This window comes from Phocoena phocoena, chromosome 13 (genome assembly GCF_963924675.1).
Source record: "Phocoena phocoena chromosome 13, mPhoPho1.1, whole genome shotgun sequence".
Classification (NCBI taxonomy): Eukaryota; Metazoa; Chordata; class Mammalia; order Artiodactyla; family Phocoenidae; genus Phocoena; species Phocoena phocoena.
Window position 1 is genome coordinate 55,569,810 of NC_089231.1, and position 20,474 is coordinate 55,590,283.

The 20,474-nt window shown below is 39.3% G+C and overlaps 1 protein-coding gene across 2 annotated transcripts in view; it reads right to left on the reverse strand.

The window, feature by feature from the left end:
* Nucleotides 1-20,474, reverse strand: part of MYOM1 (myomesin 1) — a 138,844-nt gene that overhangs the window by 14,449 nt on the left and 103,921 nt on the right. For both annotated transcript variants that reach the window (XM_065889262.1, XM_065889261.1), the window contains 7 exons: nt 13,369-13,525; nt 11,259-11,365; nt 11,097-11,141; nt 5,753-5,889; nt 3,463-3,607; nt 2,644-2,703; nt 2,278-2,345 (listed from right to left, as the gene is read on the reverse strand). In XM_065889262.1, the coding sequence (XP_065745334.1) occupies nt 2,278-2,345; nt 2,644-2,703; nt 3,463-3,607; nt 5,753-5,889; nt 11,097-11,141; nt 11,259-11,365; nt 13,369-13,525 (719 nt within the window). The remainder of the gene's footprint in view (nt 1-2,277; nt 2,346-2,643; nt 2,704-3,462; nt 3,608-5,752; nt 5,890-11,096; nt 11,142-11,258; nt 11,366-13,368; nt 13,526-20,474) is intronic.

Consider the following 20,474-nt stretch of genomic DNA (forward strand, 5'->3'; position numbering starts at 1 on the left):
ACTCCTGCAGGACAGGAGTACCCAGCATGGCCTTGTAGGCAAGCTGGGGTTCTTGTCCATATTCTTTTGAGTAGACTAGCTCCAAGTGGGGCCCATGGTAGTCTCAGAGTCTGAATGTGTGGCTGCACATACTCCATTAACTCTAATGCAATATGTAAATTGCTAAATGTACATAAATTGCTATAATAATGAAACAAAGAACTGTGGGACGACAGAGGAAGGTTCATTTTACCCAGACTGAGAAGGGGGAGGCCTTACAGAGGAGATGACTGAGTTGGGCCTTGAAAAAGGATCGTGTCAGAGAAGCTGAAAGAAGAAGGCCATTCGAAGTCATGAATACATAACGAATGAATATTCAGAACCTACTTCTAGGCTCCTGTGGTTGGTCAGGATCTGGGTAAGGGGCTGATTCTCTTGAAGAAAACCTTCAGAATAGGGCTGCAAGCTCACTTCCCAGAAGCCTAGTGCAATAGGAAGCACAGAAAGAAGGACACACGGACGTGGGGGCCCCTGAGGAAGGGATGGTTTCTGGGGAGGGCAGTGTGAGGAAAAAGTAAGCAGGGGCACGCAGCTGTGGACAGTCAGGAGGAGAGAGAGGTGCTGCGGGTTTTAGCTGCTGCCTGAGAAAGTGTTTTTCAAGAAGCTCTGCCATTTCCTAAGAGGCTGAAATCCAGCACTGGTTTTTCCTATACATTTCTGGTAGACCGCTGTTTCTTTGACTTTGTCAGATCTAGCAGAGACTGGAGTATTTGCGTTCTGGCTTTTATAATGACAACTACGTGCGAAACGCCAAATCTGTGCATCAGCTTTGGGGTCACTGTCCACCATCACAGCCTTCACACTCCAACCTCATCCAGCAGTTCTTATCCAAAAAAGGTTTGATGACTCACGGAGCTGCACACCATACACTGAGGTACATGATAATTTAGAATGTGATGTGGAACTTTTTTTTCCTAAATGTTTCAAAGGCCTAATAAGAGAATTGGTTGTGAGCTGCAAACTCTTTACCAAACCTCTCCCCTCAAGGGAGCACAGGGGTTTCAGAAGCAGCAGCAGACCCTCTCCCCTCAAGGGAGCACAGGGGTTTCAGAAGCAGCAGCAGACCCTCTCCCCTCAAGGGAGCACAGGGGTTTCAGAAGCAGCAGCAGAGCTGCCCAAGACTCGAAGGTACCGTTGTGCAAGTCACACAGTTTAGATTTAAAAATTGCCAAACTTCCACAGAAACACAGTGCGGCTGGAATGATTCTGGAATAGGTCTACCACTTAGAATGCAACGAAGATGATGAGAGATTCTTCTGAGATTAATAACTGAACAAGAGTGGGTGGGTGGGGTTAGTGAGGGACGAGCAAGCAGAGCACAGAGGCTTTTCAGGGCAGTGAAAATGCTCTGTATGATACTATACGGACGGGTACATGTTTTTACACGCTTGTCCAGACTCATGGAATGTACAACTCCAAGAGTGCACCCTAATGTAAGCTATGGATTTTGGGTAATGATGTGTCCATATAGGTTCATCAGTTGTAACAAATGTACCACTTTGGTGGGAATGTTGATAATGAGCGAGGCTATGTGTATATAGGGACAGGGGTGTATGGGAAAACTCTGCACCTTCCCTTCAAATTTGCTGTGAACATAAAACTGCTCTAAAAAAAGTGGTTTTACAGGAATAAAGACGCAGACCTACTGGAGAACGGACTTGAGGATATGGGGAGGGGGAAGGGTGAGCTTTGACAGGGTGAGAGAGAGTCATGGACATATACACACTAACAAACGTAGTAAGGTAGATAGCTAGTGGGCAGCAGCCGCATGGCACAGGGATATTGGCTCGGTGCTTTGTGGCAGCCTGGAGGGGTGGGATAGGGAGGGTGGGAGGGAGGGAGATGCAAGAGGGAAGACATATGGGAACATATGTATATGTATAACTGATTCACTTTGTTATGGGGCAGAAACTAACACACCATTGTAAAGCAATTATACCCCAATAAAGATGTTAAAAAAAAAAAGTGGTCTTAATAAAAAAAAAAAGGAGAGTCTGTCCTTATTAAATAGGGCATGAGTAATGAATAAAAACTATCATCTTGACTTCCCATATTTTTATGTTGTTTTATTTTAAATATTTCTTACCAACCAACAGTAACATTCAACAGTAAAGGCACGTCACTTATCATTTTGGTGCAAATGGAGGAGATAAAAAGTTGATCTTCCTTTTCTTCTCACATTCTATTTTATCTTTATTTCCCTTGTATCAAATTATTAGAAATTTATCTACTTCTTACCTTGCATTTCAATAGTACATTACATTCACCAGTCACTTCCCAGCTCAAATACTCAGCGAAATGTGGACCTATAAAATTTTAATAATATCAGCAATCAGCAATATTAATCATGAATGCAAAAATCCAAGCTCATTCTTAAATTCTAAGGTGATTTACATCTAAAGGGAAATTTTAAAAATTCAAGATTTAGTTTTTAAATGTTTTAAGTGGATACATATTTAATAATACATATTTTTCAATTATTTTTATTAACCAGGGCATTATTAACATAAGCAATAATATTCACTTAATTTGTTATGGAAATAATCTTGGAATATTTTGTTCAAGAAATTGAAGCTTTTCTCTTTATTCACTGCCTACGTTTACCTTGTTTCCTGATACATTCTTGACGCTGGAATTCAGCTTCTTTCTGGAGCTTCTTATAAACTGAAAATTGAAAAATGAGGAAATACGAAATTGAGTTGAGTGGTGTAAATGTGCATGCCAGTCACTGTGTTGAGTGACTTATAGTCGTTGTTATAACACTCATACACCACGACCACCCTATTTGCTTTCAGTATTCATAGATGAAGAAAAAGGCTTAGAAAGGTTAAGAAACTGGTTCAAGGCCATGAAGTCAGGAAATAGTGAAACAGCTTTGGCGATTGCAAATGTAGAGACCTGGCCAGCCTTTCCATTGCTTTATTAAATACCACATTTTAAATCTTGGTGATTTCCACACTGGCTTATGACAGCTGTCATACAACCTAGTTCTAATGGACAATCATCCATCAGATTTGGCATCCTCTACTCTTGCATGTTTATCTTCTGCAGTTAAGTAATTTAAAGTAGGTACACATTATAAGATAGTATCGTAGTTTGTTTCTGAGACATAATACTGTCTTCGTTGTATTGCAATATCCTTCACTGGAGAATTTTAGTAATAAATACTTGTTTATATATGAGATAATTTAAGTGCAGTATTGCCTGTGGGCCAGTGATAACTTTGGTGTCCTTTTAAATCAACTTTCAATTCTATGAAATGAAATACTATGGAAAGTATTAATTGCAAATTGCACTTTGAACATTGGAATCTAATCAAGAAATAATTTTTACTTCCTCCCACGTGGTCACTTTCATGCGATGGCGTATTTGCATTGAAGGGAGTAGCAAAATCTTCCAGATAATGTTTCACAGAACACTTACCATCTCCAATGAGAACAAGAGTAGAATGGCCAGTTGCTCTTCCATCTTGAACCTGGAAAGTATATGTGCCCTCATCCTCATCCTGCAGCTTTTCCATAAACATCTCAATTATACCAGTGTTTCGGTCAATATGCATCTTATATTTCTTCAATGTGACAAGTAAAAGAGAGAAATAAGTGAGATAGATAGGATGACAATAAGCCATATAAAATAAACACACAAACTCCAAAGTATCATAATTTAATAGTTTCTTGTTAACATTATTTTAAGTGAGCAAAGTTTCAAAATCTTGTACACAGAGAAAGGAAAATATTATGTGGAATATATGATGCTGACCAGAACTGATTACTAAAAGTCTGACGTTTAGTTTTTTAAACATAAACTTTTGTTACCCCAAATCACAAAATGTTACGAAAAGTTGTTTTTAGATTCTCATTTTTCTTTCCAGATTACATTATTTTCAATTAACAGAATAATGCAACAACTATAAGCAACGTGAGAGAAGTGTTTGTCTCAATCATTGCTATACCCCGGGCATGTAGCACAAGCATGGAATATAGCAGCCAATTAATAAACATCTGCTGAATTAATACACGGATAAAAATGCTTCTAAAGCATTGGAAGCCCATTTGCTCTTAATGAACAGAAATTGCCCTGCTAGCCTGTGCTTATTTTATCATCTTCCTTAAGCAACTTGTTTTTCAATGTAAAGATAAGTCTTAGTCCTTGGGCTTCCAAGCTCAAGTTCCATAACAGATCTGAACTAATGAAGTTTTCCTATAAAATGTCACAGAATGAAGGCTCAGGTCTGGGATCAACTCTGTGGTGTAATTCATGCCCTGGAGTTTCCCCTGCAGGGAGCCGGTCTTCAACAGAGACTCCGTTTTGGATTAGCTTGCCCCACACCTTGGCTTGTGTCCCTCACTCCTACCCCTGAGAGTAACCCACATAAACCACTTGAAGGAGAAACTCTATTTCAGACTCTCCTAGGGAACCTGACCTAAGACGGTAATTTCCACCCAGTGAAATAGTATGATTAGAACCAATTGCAATGACAATAAACCGCTCTTCAAGTTCTGTGTGTGTGTGTGTGTGTGTGTGCGCGTGTGTGTGTGCGTGCCACATGCGTGTGTGAACACATGAAGGGGAGTGCCTCTACACACATGGGCACGAGTGTTCCCTCAATGGCTGTGGTGGCAGTGATGCCAACAGGGCTCTTCCTTCCTCTCCACTGGCCAGATGGTGATCACCGCAGTGGATGAGAACATTTTGAAAACAGGGAGATGGGCCACAGTGGACCCATGTGTGACTTGTTCCTGCTCTCACACATTTACTACGTGAGTTGAGAAGTGATACACTGCGTATTCTTCTGCTATTCATGTTACTCATTCTCCCTCTAACTAATGAACCCTCAAATATTTTTTAAAAACACATTTTGATGAAAGGGGAACAGGTTGTTAATCATGGCCACAAACCACACCTCTCCCCCATCTTTTTAGTCTCCCATTTACACCCATGAGAAGACAGGTATGAGACAGGGCCCCTAAACCCAAGTTCTTCAGTACCACCAGGCACAAGCCTGATGCTGGCTCTACTGATGTCTGGGGAGGACAGATAAAGTGCAGATGTTGTAACTCTATCTATAGAAACTATGTTTACATTAAAAGCAAAGAAATAGTAAATATGATATACATAATCACCTATGTAAATAATACACAAATTGACATACACACATAGAAGTATAGAAAAAGACCAAAAGTATATATTAATATGTATATCAAAAAGTTGTAAGAATTTGTGGTTTGTCTCTTCTGAGTCTTTAAAGTTTTTTACAATAAGGATGAAGCGTATTTTTAATCAGAAAAGCAATGAGATTTTTTTTTACATTTTTTTCTGAGCCATTAGAACAATTCTTCCATATGAAGAACCAAGACGCCACTGGAGTCTCTGATGTGAGTATGTGTGTTCAGGCAAGGGTTCTGGCCCCTCTGCCTTCAGTTTTTTTCATAGGTGACCAACTTCCTGATTTGCCTGAGACAGTTTTGGTTGATGACTGTCATCCTGGAAAAATTATTACTAGCATCTTCTTTCATTCTCAAAAGTATCCTAGTTTTGGATAATATGATAATATCAATCTATATTTTCTTCCACACTTTTCACATGTGAAATGATTTAAACCCCCTCAACCCACGTCCAGTGGTTTTCTTAACAACTTATCTGCATTCTAATAGGGGTTTCCCAGCACATTCTACAATGATATGTTTAGAAATCTAAAAAGTGTAAAACCTACCGGCCCTTCAAAAATTTCCTTGTCGTTAAATATGTAGTTGACTTTGGCGTTGCCAGACAGCTTCTCAGCCTGCATCCAAAACCGGACCTGGCCTTTCTCCAAAATTTCAACTGCCAACTCTGATTTAACTGGGACAGCTATGAAAAATAAAAATAAGAGTAGTAGTTATATTGGTAACCATTTGTACTGATACAGATTTTTCCAACAAAGGAAAAACGATGGAAGTGATGATGTAGCATAGCACCTTGCTTCTTTCAGTGAGAGCATTGTAGAGAAAGTTTGATTTTGAGGGACAGTAGAACTGTGTTCTAATCCTGACTGTCATAGATGTCTTAACTATAAAAGTGAGGAAGATGAACTGACCTCCCAGGGTCCTTCAGCTAACCTCTGTGACTCTCTACTGTGGCTTTGGTTAGCTTTATTTAGGGACAATAACAAAGTACGATGAAAAGAGTCTTGAGCTGGCCCCAGTAGTTCAAGGTCAGCTACTAACAAACTGTGATGTGAGGCAGTTCACTTTGCATCTCTGGGCCTCACTTGACTCATAGTAAATGGATGGAATTGAACTGAATGTCCTAATTGACCAGGATATTTTCCTGCTCCAATATTCTAAGATTTAATTACTTCAAAATATTTTGAAAAAGAGTTCAACTTGATTTTTTTTCAACAGTTTAACTCACTTTGGAGGTTTTTAAAAATGAATCTTAAGGGCTTCCCTGGTGGCGCAGTGGTTGAGAGTCCGCCTGCCGATGCAGGGGACACGGGTTTGTGCCCCGGTCCGGGAAGATCCCACATGCCGCGAAGCAGCTGGGCCCGTGAGCCGTGGCCGCTGAGCCTGCGCGTCCGGAGCCTGTGCTCCGCAACGGGAGAGGCCACAACAGTGAGAGGCCCACGTACCGCAAAAAAAAGAATCTTAAGAAAGAATTAATTTTGACTACATATATAAGATGAACCAGCTTGTCATTTAAACCCTATCCATCCCAATGGTATACCTGCTCATTTAAGTTCTTAGATCAAGCAAAATTTTCCAGATGCAAATAAGCAAGTCATTATCAAGAAGCTATATTAAAATATAGCATGGCTTGCTTCACATAGAAAGTAAGGAACCGTGTGATATCTCTGATTTACACCTGTATTGCTTAAGCCATTTGAACATGAGTGAAATTTTTAAAAAGTTGGCTGACATCTCTCAAAGCCTGTTTCTAAATTTCTTGTAACTTGAAAATGTTCTCTACAAAGGCTCCTCCAAGCCAACAGATCTGTATCAGAGGTGGCTCCTGGGCATCCTTTGTGGAACAAGATGGTTGTTTCTCAAAGTTCTGCAGTCCTTCACTTCTGTTAGGGGAAATCACCCTTTGCTTTCTCTCAACTATTCTTAAATATATCTCAAAATTTTAGCTATGCTACATTTTAAATTATAAGCTTTAATTATAAGCTTGGTATAAAGTTGTATGAAATGTACATTAATGTTTTTTGTATTTATCCTAAAACTACCCTTTTCAAACTTCAAGGAATGCCTTTCCTTTGCACTATTCCATATTCATTGTGAAACTCAGTTATAGAGTCATTCCATGCAGAGCTGAAAGGAGGCTCAGACATCACCTGCTGAGGGTGTCCCCTGTGAACAGAGAAGGGCCACACCTTGATCAAGGACAGTTATCTACCCCTAAAACCTTGAGCTCCTCACCTGCTGACATGGATATTATCTGCCTCACAAGGCCACCAAGAGTGAATATGGTACCAGAATACACTGAGCCACTGTGAATAATGACTGCTGCTCGAGAAAGGAGTTCTCTTTCTCCCCTGATTTTACTGATGACAAAACTCAGCCCCAGGAAAGCTTAGTAACATATCTGGGTAGCAGAGCTGAGACCAGGGTTGTTCCCTCTATTCTTTGCTCTTATGGTCCTGGCCATCCACTCTGAAGAACACTAGTGGTTTTCCAGTAAGAGCAGATCAGCAACAGACCCCAGGGCAGTGACAGCAGAAGCTAAGTTTTCTCCCTACAGGATGCTCCTGCTTGCTACAAGTTAAGTCTTCAGGGGAATAGAGAGTAGGATCTCTTCCAGAAACATCTGGAAATCTCACTCTAGGGAATCTAATACATGAGTGATGCAGTTACTAAGAAGCTCAGTGTGGCGGCAGTGGGGAGGGGACACACTCCCACGCTCTCCTGGAAGCCTCCAGATCCCTTAATGTTCACGGTCCTCTCTGAGTAATGGGGCCATTGTCTGGGGAGCACTGGCCACCAGGATGCACACACAGAAACAGCCCATGTCCTGTCAGACCACCTGGGCTTATGCCCAGGTACCAGCTGTGTACATCTGGTCTAATTACTTAACCTCTCTGTGCCTCACTTTCTTCATCTCTCAAATTAAATCACCATAGTAGTGACCCTTTTAAGGTCATTGTGGAGTTTGATGACATTCTGTTTAAGCACCCTATAAACAGCATATAATAAATTAATATTTTGGTGACTCTTCCTTCAGTTGTTTAAACAACACCCTACAACCACCAATTGTATGTTATATTTACACCTAAGAGGACATACCAGATAGATATAATTTATGTACACGTGCTTGTGTATGTCTGTACTCATAGAGTATAATATATACAAGTGGGATAATAACCAATGTCTACAAATAAAAAGATATATTATGCAGGATGTTTTTGTTTCTGTTTTTTTTTTTAGGTGAGAAGTGTATTTATTTAGAGAGATACACATTCCGTAGACAGAATGTGGTCCATCTCGAAAGGCGAGAGGCCTGCAGGATGTTGCTGATACTGAAGTATATCTCCCACCATCCTCCCCATATACCTGGAATTTTAGATACACACACACACACACACACACACACACACACACACACACACAGACATATATATTCAAATAAACTGCCTCTCTACACTGCAATTTAGTATCACTACTGGCAACACAGACTAGGTTATTTTCTATTTTTAGCTTTAGATATTTTTATTTTTTCCTTCTGTTCAGCCCTAAATCTCCTTAGGCTCTTTTCTCTGGCAGCTAATTTGCTCCAGCAAAATATCTGGTATTTGTAGGTTTAAGGCATATGTTTAGTGGTTTTCAAAATATTTTTGAACACAGGAGAGTTTACTGTGCCAAGGGATAAAGGAACAGCACACTCTTTATTATACTCTGTAAGAGACGAGACCAGTTAAGACCTTACAAAATCTCAAGAAAATGGCTTATGTGTCAACATATACTAAAAGGAAGTGGGTATAAATTGAGAAATTGGATATGCTGCTTTGACCCTATCATCAGATCTCTGAAAATATTCATGCAGTGACCTGGCTGATCCAACAGTGGTTGGGGAGAGAAAAGCACTGGAGCTGTGATACTTTGAACATTGCTTCAACGGGTTCACGGGAGCTACCTCCGGTTGGAAGAGTCATACCTGCACATCAGAGTTTTGAACACATTTTTGGGTTCTCTCTGTGCTGACGCAAATGCCACACCTGATCTCTAATAGCAGGGCACCTGAGTTGGCTGCTACCGCTTCTCCTAGAACCAACAACTAAAGTGATTATGCTCATGCAGAACGAAATATCTCAGCATAAATGACAGTGACAGCGGGCAATTACTACTGGCAAGTCCATACGATCATTGAACTTCAGGGAGGCTGGGCACCTCCAATTCAACAGTAACACCCCAACTTCTCTCATCTCCATCCTTTAAGCTAGATGTAAATGTGTTTGGACCAGCTGTTGCCTAGACACTTTGTCAATGTGTACTGTCTGACTAGATTAGGTTAGCAAGTGCTGCTGTTTCTGTTTCACGTTGTAGACAGTGCGAGCATTCACAGGCTCCAGCTGTGCTCGGCACGGTGACCCTCTCCTCCACTCCCCTCTTCATGGCGCTGGGAACATGAAGGGAGGACATCAGTGTGACTGGCAGACAGCTCTTCTGCAAGTGGGTTTTTCTAGGTCACTCTTCTGTTTCAATTAACATTTACATTTTCCCTGAAGAGTTCAGGATTAACCAACGCCCTGTTGATTGTCTCTCACAGCCCCTCTATGTCGTGGGTGCTGTGAACAATTACAACAGCCGTTCCTGGAAAAGAAACCAGGCAATGGGGAAATTGGGATGAGGTGCTCAGGTTCACAGAGTACAGAAGAAGGACAGTCCAGGCCAAACCTCTGCCTTCCATACAATTTTAAAAAGAATAACTTTTAAGATACTATTCTTGGTGTAACTTTTCCAGTTTGATGGTGAATAAGCTTACAGACGAGAAACAGTTCTCCCCTAGAATTCAGAAAGCCTGCTTTCTGCATTCACACTCCACAGGCACCCCACTGTGCTTTGTTGAATAAAGTTGGTTTTGAGAACATTCCAGCTGAGGCCAATAGTCACCAACACCCAGCCTCACCATCAAACATGCATTCCTTGGGAATGTGAGAGAGGTCAGACAACTAGTTTTAAGCAGTGTTTATTTTTTAATCACAGCTCTGCTGAGAATTTCAGGAAAGCTGTAGACCTTCGCCCTAGAAAAATGCACATCTACAAACACACAACGTTTTGCCTATAGTTTGGGGTCAGGGTATAGTTCCCTGGGTTCCTGAAACTCCTGTATTAGTGAAGAAGTTATATTTTAGGGATTAAGGAATGAAAAAAATTCCTGATTTAAAAGAATGAGTGATGCTATCACTCTTTGTTTTTTCAAACTCTAAGGTGTAACTTTCTGGATGCTTCACTGCTTTGGCCAGTGGGTACCAATGGGCAAGAGATCCTATCAGGCCAGTGGAACTTTCTGAGTATCGTTTCAGACTTCTTTCTCTTCTCTTAGGTGTCAACTCCGGAATTTAATCTTTTATGTAGAAGGTGCTTCACTGAAGGGTTTTCAGATAGTTCATAGGGATTCTTTTTCTGATCAAGGCATCTTTACCTTATTTTCCGGGAGTTTAAAATGTTAGGTACTGTCTTTATTTAGAGGTATGGTTCTTCTATTAAATGTTAACATTAAATTGCTTAGGAAGAGATCAGTCCGCCTAAAAGACATACAAATTAACGTATCCAGGAGATGTGTGTGTGCGCGTGTGTGTATAAAGTTCCAAAATATGTAGGCAAAAGGTGAAGAATGTAGTTGGTCAGCTGTTACACCTATGTAACCCAATAGTGCTCTATGTAACAGAGCATGGGATGTATCTTCTACGTTAGTGTTCTTTGTATCTCTGGAGAACAATGACAAAGACAAAGGCAGCCCTTCGGAAAGTGCATCTGCAGCTATGCTCCATTATATGTTCTCAAGAGCCTCTTCTCTTGATCCTGTCAGAAGTGTGTAGTGGGATGGCTAAACTCTGTGAATGTATTGTGGACACTTACTTGGGAACTTGTGTTCTTGGCTGAGAGCAAGTAAACGTTTCAATTCTGTAGGGAGAAAAAGAGAACAATTAGAGCTTGAACTACTAAAACAAAAGTCACTTGATCCTTGAGAATCACTGAGAAATCAAAGCAGACTCGTGAATGAACTGATTTTTCACTTACCTTCCTCATCTATCAAGTAGCTTGACGCTATTCCATCAGTGTCTGTTACATCGCAGGAGTAGATGCCCAAGTCTTCCATCCCGAGGTCTTTGAAGGTCATTTTCGTCCTTCAGAACAGAATAATTTTATAAGAAGAGAGGCCGTGTGGGGTCTGAGGGCCTGCACCCTGCCGGTCTCTAGGCATTCGCACGTCCGCTCCCTTCACGTGGAACACTTGTTCTGTCCCCCTTGCTGACCTAAAGCCCACTCATTCTTGCTGCTTCTGGGAAGACTTTCCTGACCTCCTCCTTTGGGCTGATGGTGACGGGAGGGGGAGCTGGTACAAATCTCCCATCCCCAAGCTATGATGCGTATCGATGCACATCCCAAATAAAGATATTTTTAGCTGATCAGCCCTTGCTGGGCAGCCTGAAATTTTTCTTCTTCACAGGGCAGAACCTCCTGATGCCTCTCTTATGTCAACCCTGCACTTCCTGTCTTGGAGGTTATCACACGGCATCAGTATTGCCTAGTTCATTAACTATATACCTCCACTGAATGCCTTTTGGGACGAGGTCTGTTTTGTTCACTGTTGTGTCCTCCGGCCTCCATACCTTGTCTAGCATATAATATGTGCCTAGTAAATACTTGTGGAATGAATGAATGAATGGGTCAGTGGGCTAGTTCTCTTTGTTTTCTAACTTTGGTGAGTCACATTGCTGGTCAGGGACTAAGATCACCCAAACATTTACAGGTTAATCAAGGAAAAAAAAATTATAGTTTGATTGTCTTTCCTTTGACCAAAATTATGTTTCACTTCAAGGACCTTACAGCATAGTTACAGCAGAACGTCTTTTAATTATTAAATATATTCAGTAATTCCTTGCAGTTTTCCAACAAATTTACTATTTCTTTCTTTTATTTTTGAGCTATATTGGGCTTTTGTAATAGAAATAATACTTAGGAATATTTTGCTTTACTAAATATAATCCAATCTGGTTGGCACTATAAAGATATGAAGCTTGATAAGTAAGGTGAAATAAAAAGAAATCTTGAGGCTGAAAGGAAGTAACAGATCATAAAATTAATCTCCTTCACTCTCTGCTATTTTACAGAAAAAGAAATCCAAGGTCCATGTAATTAAAAGCTGCCCCAGGTCATACAGCCGGCTCCGGGTAGAGCTGGGACTAGAGCTCATCTCCTGTGCTTCCCATACAGAGTTCTTTCCAGTACAGTATTGTGTCACTCACAAGTGGTGGTGAAAAAGCAGAACAGATTATACCCAATCCATTGAATTTACCATAACTTGAATCAGCAAGTTCTTCCTTAACCCCTCTCCATAAGCATCCTCACCATTACTTAAGATTTCAAAATTCTGTAGAATAATGAGAATCATCTTTGAAGTTCACTTTTATGCCAATTAAAGCTTTTCTTACATCATAAACGATGCCAACTAAAAACTGCTGCTCGCCATCTGCTTCTACAAGGATGAAGTCATTAGCCACTGCAGCCACTGACCTTCAACACACCCTGAAAGGAGCTCAGGGTGGAGATCAGGAATGAGGCACTCTGTGCTCTGGAAAAACTGGCAGAACAGGCCTTCAGATAGTTAGGTATTTTTCAGGAGAAGATTTTATGAGCCCAATTTCTTGTATCTTCTCATATCTAGAAAAGCACTAAAATCATTGATGGAGACATCGGCTCCTTGTGACTAGCAGCAAGCTTCTGCCAAAATGTGTGCTTTGATTGCACGTTTCCCCCTTCACCAAAATCACTTCTATACTGACTTTCCTCCTTACCTTTTCGGAGCAGTTCCTCAGAGCTGTCTGAGATGCTGTCTCCTGGGCTATTGTCCTCATTTTGCCCCAAATAAAACTTAGGTCATAACTCTCACATTGCGCTTTTTTTTTTCAGTTGACAGTGAGATACATATGAGAAAATACTTTAAATGGACTAATGTGAAAAGTATTCTATAAGGATTGTTATTTTTTAAGGTTTATACTGGTTATGACTTTTTACATTTCCAGTTATAAAATATTTGTGATTTCATTCTCTTATTTGAAATGGAAAGCGTACTTCATCCTCCTTTCATGAAAAGGAGACCCGGAGTTAGGATTGAAACGGAGCGTACTTGTTGCCTTTGCTTTCAACCTCTAATCTTGGAGACTCCTCTGTGGGGACATAATCTTTGGACCAGGTGAACTCAGAATTTGGAGCCATCTGATCACATTCGAAGTTCAAGGAAATGACTCCATCATCATCCACATTTACAACAACTTCTTTGGTTCCTAGAAGATCAAAAACAAGGCACTGATAGTTCCTGGTAGAAGTCAATCACGTAAGAATTCCTTACCTTGGGATCCCTTACTGTAGCCTTAAAGCAGGGCCTTGAGCCTGTGCAAGCAAAAAGCCCCAACTGCTCGCTGCAACTGACAATCCTGCTACAATCCAACTTTTGTGTTGTGACAGAATTAAATGAATGTACCACGTTTCTTAGGTAGTGCTAACACCATGGACAGTACTGTTTGTTCAGGGCTGAAGAAAATTGGTTGACGTGACCCTTGGGACAGTTACTGGAGTATGTTGACCATAATAAGAAGGACAAGGCAGCCTTGGGAGAAAGGAAAGTTGAATGGTCCTTATCAGGGCCTAATTCATGACTTTTGCTTCAATATTACCCATATCTAACTAGTCATCAAGAAAGGATAGATAAGAGATAAAGAAACCAAAGGGAAATTGAAGGGGACAAAGTAGAGGTAGTAAGAACTGCCTATATTCACATGTTCAAAGTTTGTAAATCATTTAAGAATGAAAAAAAAACTCCATGGAAACAAATTCTGCTGATCAGGTAATCATAAATTAATCTAAAGATGCCATTCTAGATTAGAACAATAGAAACCTAGAAATGACTGTTATTGAACTTTATGGAAATGAATTTCAAGAGATTCAAATGTTTCAAGATTAGTTTTTGGATTTTAAAAGAAAACAATAAGTTAATGTTTTGAGGGATTTTTTTTGAGGGTTATAATAAATTACATCTGCATTCAATATAGCAATTCAGAGTGTGTATAGCATATAAAATGTTCACATCTCTGCCTAAATCCAATTTAAAAGGTAAAATGCTCTTCTCAAATTGCCATTCATTCAATTACCAGTCTACACTTAGTTTGTTTCCATACATTAGGAAAAATATATTTAATTTCAGAAAGGTATAGTTTTATTTTTTTTTAAGTATAAAAAGAAATCTTTCAGTAGATACTTCCCAAGTGATGAAAGATTTTCTCTTCTAGATTGCATCATTCAATAAAACTTGTCAGGGGAAAAACAATTGCAAGACTCCTCCCAGGCGAAGGGCAAAACAAAACGAGTGCCTAAAGAGTGATTGGTGACATTAGGATGTTGGTTCCTAAGCCTGGCAGTTGGTCTAATTTGTGTCCTTATTGATAGTAGTGTGTGCTTCAACTATAAACCTCCAAAAAGTGATTTTTAACACATAGAAAACTTAGAGAAGACTAATTCTAGGAGATTTTTTAAAATTACTTTTTAAAAAATAAAGGGTTATTTTCACATTTGGCTATATAGATAAACAGAAATAAAGATCAATTAAAGATTTAATTTTTCCTAAGTGAAATGTCCCCCATGTATTACTTTTAAGGGTTGTGTCTACTCCATTGGAAGTCACAGACCATGTTTTATTTCTATTCCCCGTAACACATGACTAATCCTTACATTAGGATTAATGTATAACATTGTTGTATAACAAATAACGAACAAGTTACTTAAGAAAAGACTGACACCTAAGAATGCTGAGGTTTAGATGGTATTATAATACACAGCATAACTGAATCACAGAGAGTATAAATGGAAAAATTTCTGAATATCTGTATTGTTATAAAGAGGAAAGGAGAAGTAATGAAGTTGACTAAACCTTTCTTGCTATTTACATAATATCTATTTTGGAGGCATGACAGATTGTTCATATTAATCATTCATTGGTTTATTTGTAAGCTCTTTAAAAAGGAAGTGAATCATCCATATGCCTGCTGTTTATTATGTTGAAGGTATGACTTAAGTTTACAGCAGAAAAAATATTGCTTAGCTTAAGAGTCTTGATTTTTATTAAAGTGAAAGATTTGACGTTTCTACAAAGGAGTCATAAAACGGAAAGCATGTGAACAATATAATTAGCTTGGCTTTTCTCTCAATTACATGGATAACCTTTGTACCGTAACACTTCACTCATTTGGAATCTTGCCCAAGACCAAGAAGTAATGAAAACAAGTCTCTAAGAGCCAGTGCTGATGTGACAAAGTCCATGCACTAGCATTCTTGAACACTCACTGGTGAATTCCACGGACCGTCACTTGGAATCTCTACTTAGCTTGAGATGATTCTAACAAGCTTAGCTGGTCAGTTTCTCTCAGTAGATTGAACCCCAAAAAGAGAGGAAAGTAAGAAGCTACTATCATCAGGAAAATGACAGCAGGAGAGGAAGCAGAAAACTAAAAAGCAGGCACAAAGACATTATTTAGTAGAGGGACAAACAGCTCCTCACGCCGTAAGACGTCACTATATTGTAACACTGGGCAATAAATAAGGTGGATACTTATGGCTCTGAGTCATTCAGAAAAAGGTAAATGAGATTAAGTATATTGCATCCAAGAAGTATGAAAGGTAGGTACTGAAATATGTAATCTATTTTACGAGAATTTTCATCAAAGAATGAAATTTTAAATAATTGATGCTCTAGCAGTAAATTCTCAGGTAAATGGAACTACTGGGTATTTACAACAATACCTTTTTCAGGTTTCTGAATGACCAGATTTGGTCCCAAACCCATACAACTTAGAGAATAGAAAAACCCTGCTTAGTTGTTGTCTCAATTGCCTCAGCTATTAAGAGAAGGATATAGAGCTGCCTCACTGAATTATTCTGGGCAATTAATTTTTGTAAAGTACTTGGAGATCTTTTGTGACAGTATGAAATGAAACAAAAGATGTTATCTTTAAGTCCCAGGCAATATGTGTGTTTCCACTTTAACCTATGAGTTTTACATCATTACTTTGTAGCTGGGTTCAATAATTTATACTTTTAGAAAACAACATGGTATTTTTTGAAAGTCTTAGATCAAAATTTGTGATTTGAAATTAAGTAATTGCCTGGAGGGGCAAAATAAAAAGTAGGGATTAGATGTAAAGTCAACTAGTATCTGAGTGTGCTCATCTGTGCAGCTTTTCTTGATTAATCATATCAAATCAGGACATGGTAGACAATACCTGTAGTGGACAAAAGAGAGGCATGAACATTTCCTCAGTTTATGCTCACATAATTGTGGCTATGATGGGTGCTATTTGTTGATTTATTTAAATAAAGGGAAAAAAAATTAAAACTCTCTTCCATACTTCTGTTTTAAAAATCAAATACTCATTAAGATGAGTATTTGATTAATTTTCAGTTTTCAAAAAGTTGCACTGGTTGTTTATTTTATCAAGAACAGGGTTACATTCTACAAGGGCAGGGCTTTTGTCTTTCATATTTTCCATACATATTTACACATGCCAGGTACTGGACTGAAAAAACAGATTTAAATGAGAAATGTCAGTTTAGAATTGCAATGTTTATTTTATTGGAACTAGTCTTATTAAAGCTTAAGCATAACACCAATATTTTGATAAACAGACAAGATAAAAAAAAAAACCAACAAAGAAAACATTCTAGTCGCAGTGGGTTTCCTACTTATGCTCAGAAGTTAAAGCTTGATCTCTTTCCTGAGAAACAGTGATGCTGTCAACTGGCTGAAAGTGTCACTCTGAAAGTGATCATAATCACAAGATTTTGAAAAGTAAAATTTACTGAAAATAATTGAAATACTAGTTTTCTAGGCATATTTCTTACACTCCACAAAAATTCTCTTTAGAAAATAATGTTTAGTCAAAATAACTTACTATTACAAAGAAAGAACACAGTTTCAACTGTATAAATATAAAACAAGGTTATTGTCTTAAAATGATTATGGCAACAAGTTACAGCTTGTTCCCTATTTGTCACATGAATTACAATGCTAATGCTCTCATACTCTTTCAACATGGCTTTTGAAATTCAAAGCCTTCTGTTACTGTTCAGCTTTAATTAATTGGTTAACATAGTTCTTTGAATAAAAGTGTTTTTAGAGAGTGACTTAGTAGACCAAGTATTTTATAATAATACCTATAATGGGAAATGGAATTGAAGTTGCCTTGGAAAAAAGGTAGACTCTTCCTGCATTCTGGGTTTATATATAGAGGAAGTCATTTTTGGAAAATACATAGATTCATAGATTCCTCTCTGTGTAATAAAGAAGGTAATTATGTTAATCTGGAAAGGACATTTTTTTCCACATATTAAAATCTAAGAGGAATTAATAGTGGCGTTCCTTAAATGAAGGGATCCTGGATACATCATGGGCAAAAAATTCTAGTGAGATTTTACAAACGATACATGACATTGAAATGGATGATTCTTTTTATAAGTGCTCTAGGAACACCAAGAGCAATGTAACGGCAGCATTTCTAAGAGGCCCCAGGCTAGTCCACAACTACACCTGTGGAGATTAACCTGGTGCAGAGTCAGAGTGAAAGAGGTGCAGCTACAACACCCTCAAATTTTCTTTTTAGAATGTCCCATGGCCTGAGTTTCTGCCAAGCACTGAGCTGCTGTCAATCCATGGTTGAACTCATAAATGTCTAAAGAGACACATTCACTAAATTTGACTAAAACATGAGCAGAATGGTTCCGATATTTAACAGGCAGGCAGCAAGTTTGATGTTCTGCTGTCAAAGTAATGGAATCCCTATGGATATTCTCATCTAGATGAAAGGCCATCTCACTTTCCCGCAGAGTTGAGCTGGGAAAGTGGACCAAAGTTTGTCAGGACTTAGATTTTTCTCAAAAACAACCTTTGAATCTTTTCAAGAATATGAAGAATTCAGTTAAGAGCAGAGGAGATTTGGCTATAGAAAATGAAGGAGATAATTCTGGTCTGAAAAGGAATTAAGAAGAGTTGTCTCTAGTCAGCTGCCCCAACCCTAAACAAATCCTTAATGAGGACATAGAGGAATACTGGATTGCGTGGAATGGCATTTTAATAGTCCCTCCAGGCTTGCCACTACCCCCAGTAAGTGAATGGGTTAAAGTACGGCCCAGGGCTAAAATGAACTTTTGGGAAATAAACTCCAGCCCATAATAATAAAACTCCAGCAAATAATGATTTTAAAAAGAGATAAAATTTAAAAGTGGGAATTCATCTTCTCACACATTTCATAATCTTATGTGAGAATTTTCTCATATAATTAGTCTTTTATATCTGCATTAATAGGACACTTTTATAAGCTTTATTCTTTGTCCTTCTCCATGGTGTGCGCGAGTGTGTGTGTGTGTGTGTGTGTGTGTGTGTGTGTGTGTGGTGTTTAAAAAAACTGGAGAGTGGGACAGAACAGAAGCAGACAGAAATGAACAAATGTAATTGGCTGCATGTAACGCTGAGGTCCCCTATGTGGAAGACAGGACCGCTGGCTGACCCACCAGCGGTCCTGGTGCTACATCAGGGCCTCCACTGGACCTCTCCCAACTCACCCTTCATAACCAGGGCGTTCATTATGAGACACTAGGGTTAGGTTTCCACGCTGTGGCTGCAAAACAGAGTCACACTCTCTCGCCAAAACATGGTAGCCATTCATTATTTTTTTCATCTATAAACCAGGTACTAGGCTATCGACATATAGAGAGAAGACAAAGTTCCTATTTTGAAGGAGCCCACAATCTAATGCACAGTTTACAAACCTTGAATTTCATAATTGAATTACCCAAGGAGTTAAACAAACAAACAAAAATGAACCTATGCCCAGGCTCAGTCCTGGAGACTCTGATTTAATTGGTCTGGAGTAGTCTAGAATGGAGTCAGAATTTTCAAAAAGTTCCTGGCATGACTCTAATGCAATGTACTGTCAAGGTTGAAAACTACTTTGCTAATGGGTGAAAGAGAGCAGATAGTGAGCAAATATAAGTGAAGTTTTCTAAATTAGCCAGTTGAGCTAATCTTTAATAGTCAGCCTGGCTTCCTGCTTCAGAAGCCTTCAAAGCTCCACCTCAAGGCCACTGAGCCTTCTCAGCCCTACCAGGTTCTATAACCTATCAATTTTCAGAAACTGGGATTGGTTAGTAGGTTGTCAACTCAATCCCAGCTCATTATTCCTTCTGGAGCTCCGTTCTTCTCACCTGCCTTGCTCTTGGTGAGAAGTCCTAACTTCCAATAACTCAGTTCCTGCCCGGGACGCTGCCTGGGTCTGGGTTCTCCTGCCCCTCACCTCAGTTCTCCTGCCTGCCGCTGGGTCTCTGGTAAGAACACCTGCAGCCTGTTCTGCCAGTTATTCGTTGCCCTCCAGATCACCTGCCACACCTTGGCAGGTCTCTCTCTTGCCTCCCGTCTGATCTGGTTCACTTTGTCTCCACCTACAGCCCAGACCTGATACAATCAACATAGATACTGTTTGAAAAATATCAAATATCAAGACTAGAAGTGCCTCTCAGGTACCAACAAACCTACTCTAAGTATTTTCCAGCTTATTCTTTTTACAGGCTTGCTTAGCTACTAGATTTCTTGGTAAGGCACAGCACACTTAGTCCATTTTGATCCTCATTACCAGCACCATCAGACTTTGCAGTAGTGGCTGAGCTGTATCTGCTGGCATTTTCGTCAACTTCAAAGGGAGACCATTCACGCTACCAACCCCAGTGGATTAGGTTAACTTTTAACTGGAATTCAAATTGCACTTGAGGTATCTTGTTAGGTGTATTTGAGGTTTGCTGTTACATGATAAGCTTTATTCTCTATCTGAAATTTTAGTAATGTGTTCCAAAAGGAGTTGTTCTTCTGAAATAGCAATCCCAAGTTTCACGTTCCAAACCTTGAAACTGATAACAGATCCCATCCCACCCCCAACCCCAGCCCCAAACATTTTAGCATAAAATAAATACATGGTTAAAAGTAATATATTGGTATTTAATAAAGTTAATAAATACAGACAACCTTAGGCTACATACAAGTTTTTACAGGGATTTTTGAAGCCTTAACACCTGTTTATAGCCTATTCATCTATGGGAAATATTTTGTGAACCTCTAAGCTCTCATCATGCCGTGCTGTAAACTGTTTTTCCACTAGCTCATAAGCCCAGTGGGCGGTGACAATGTCACATTACTCT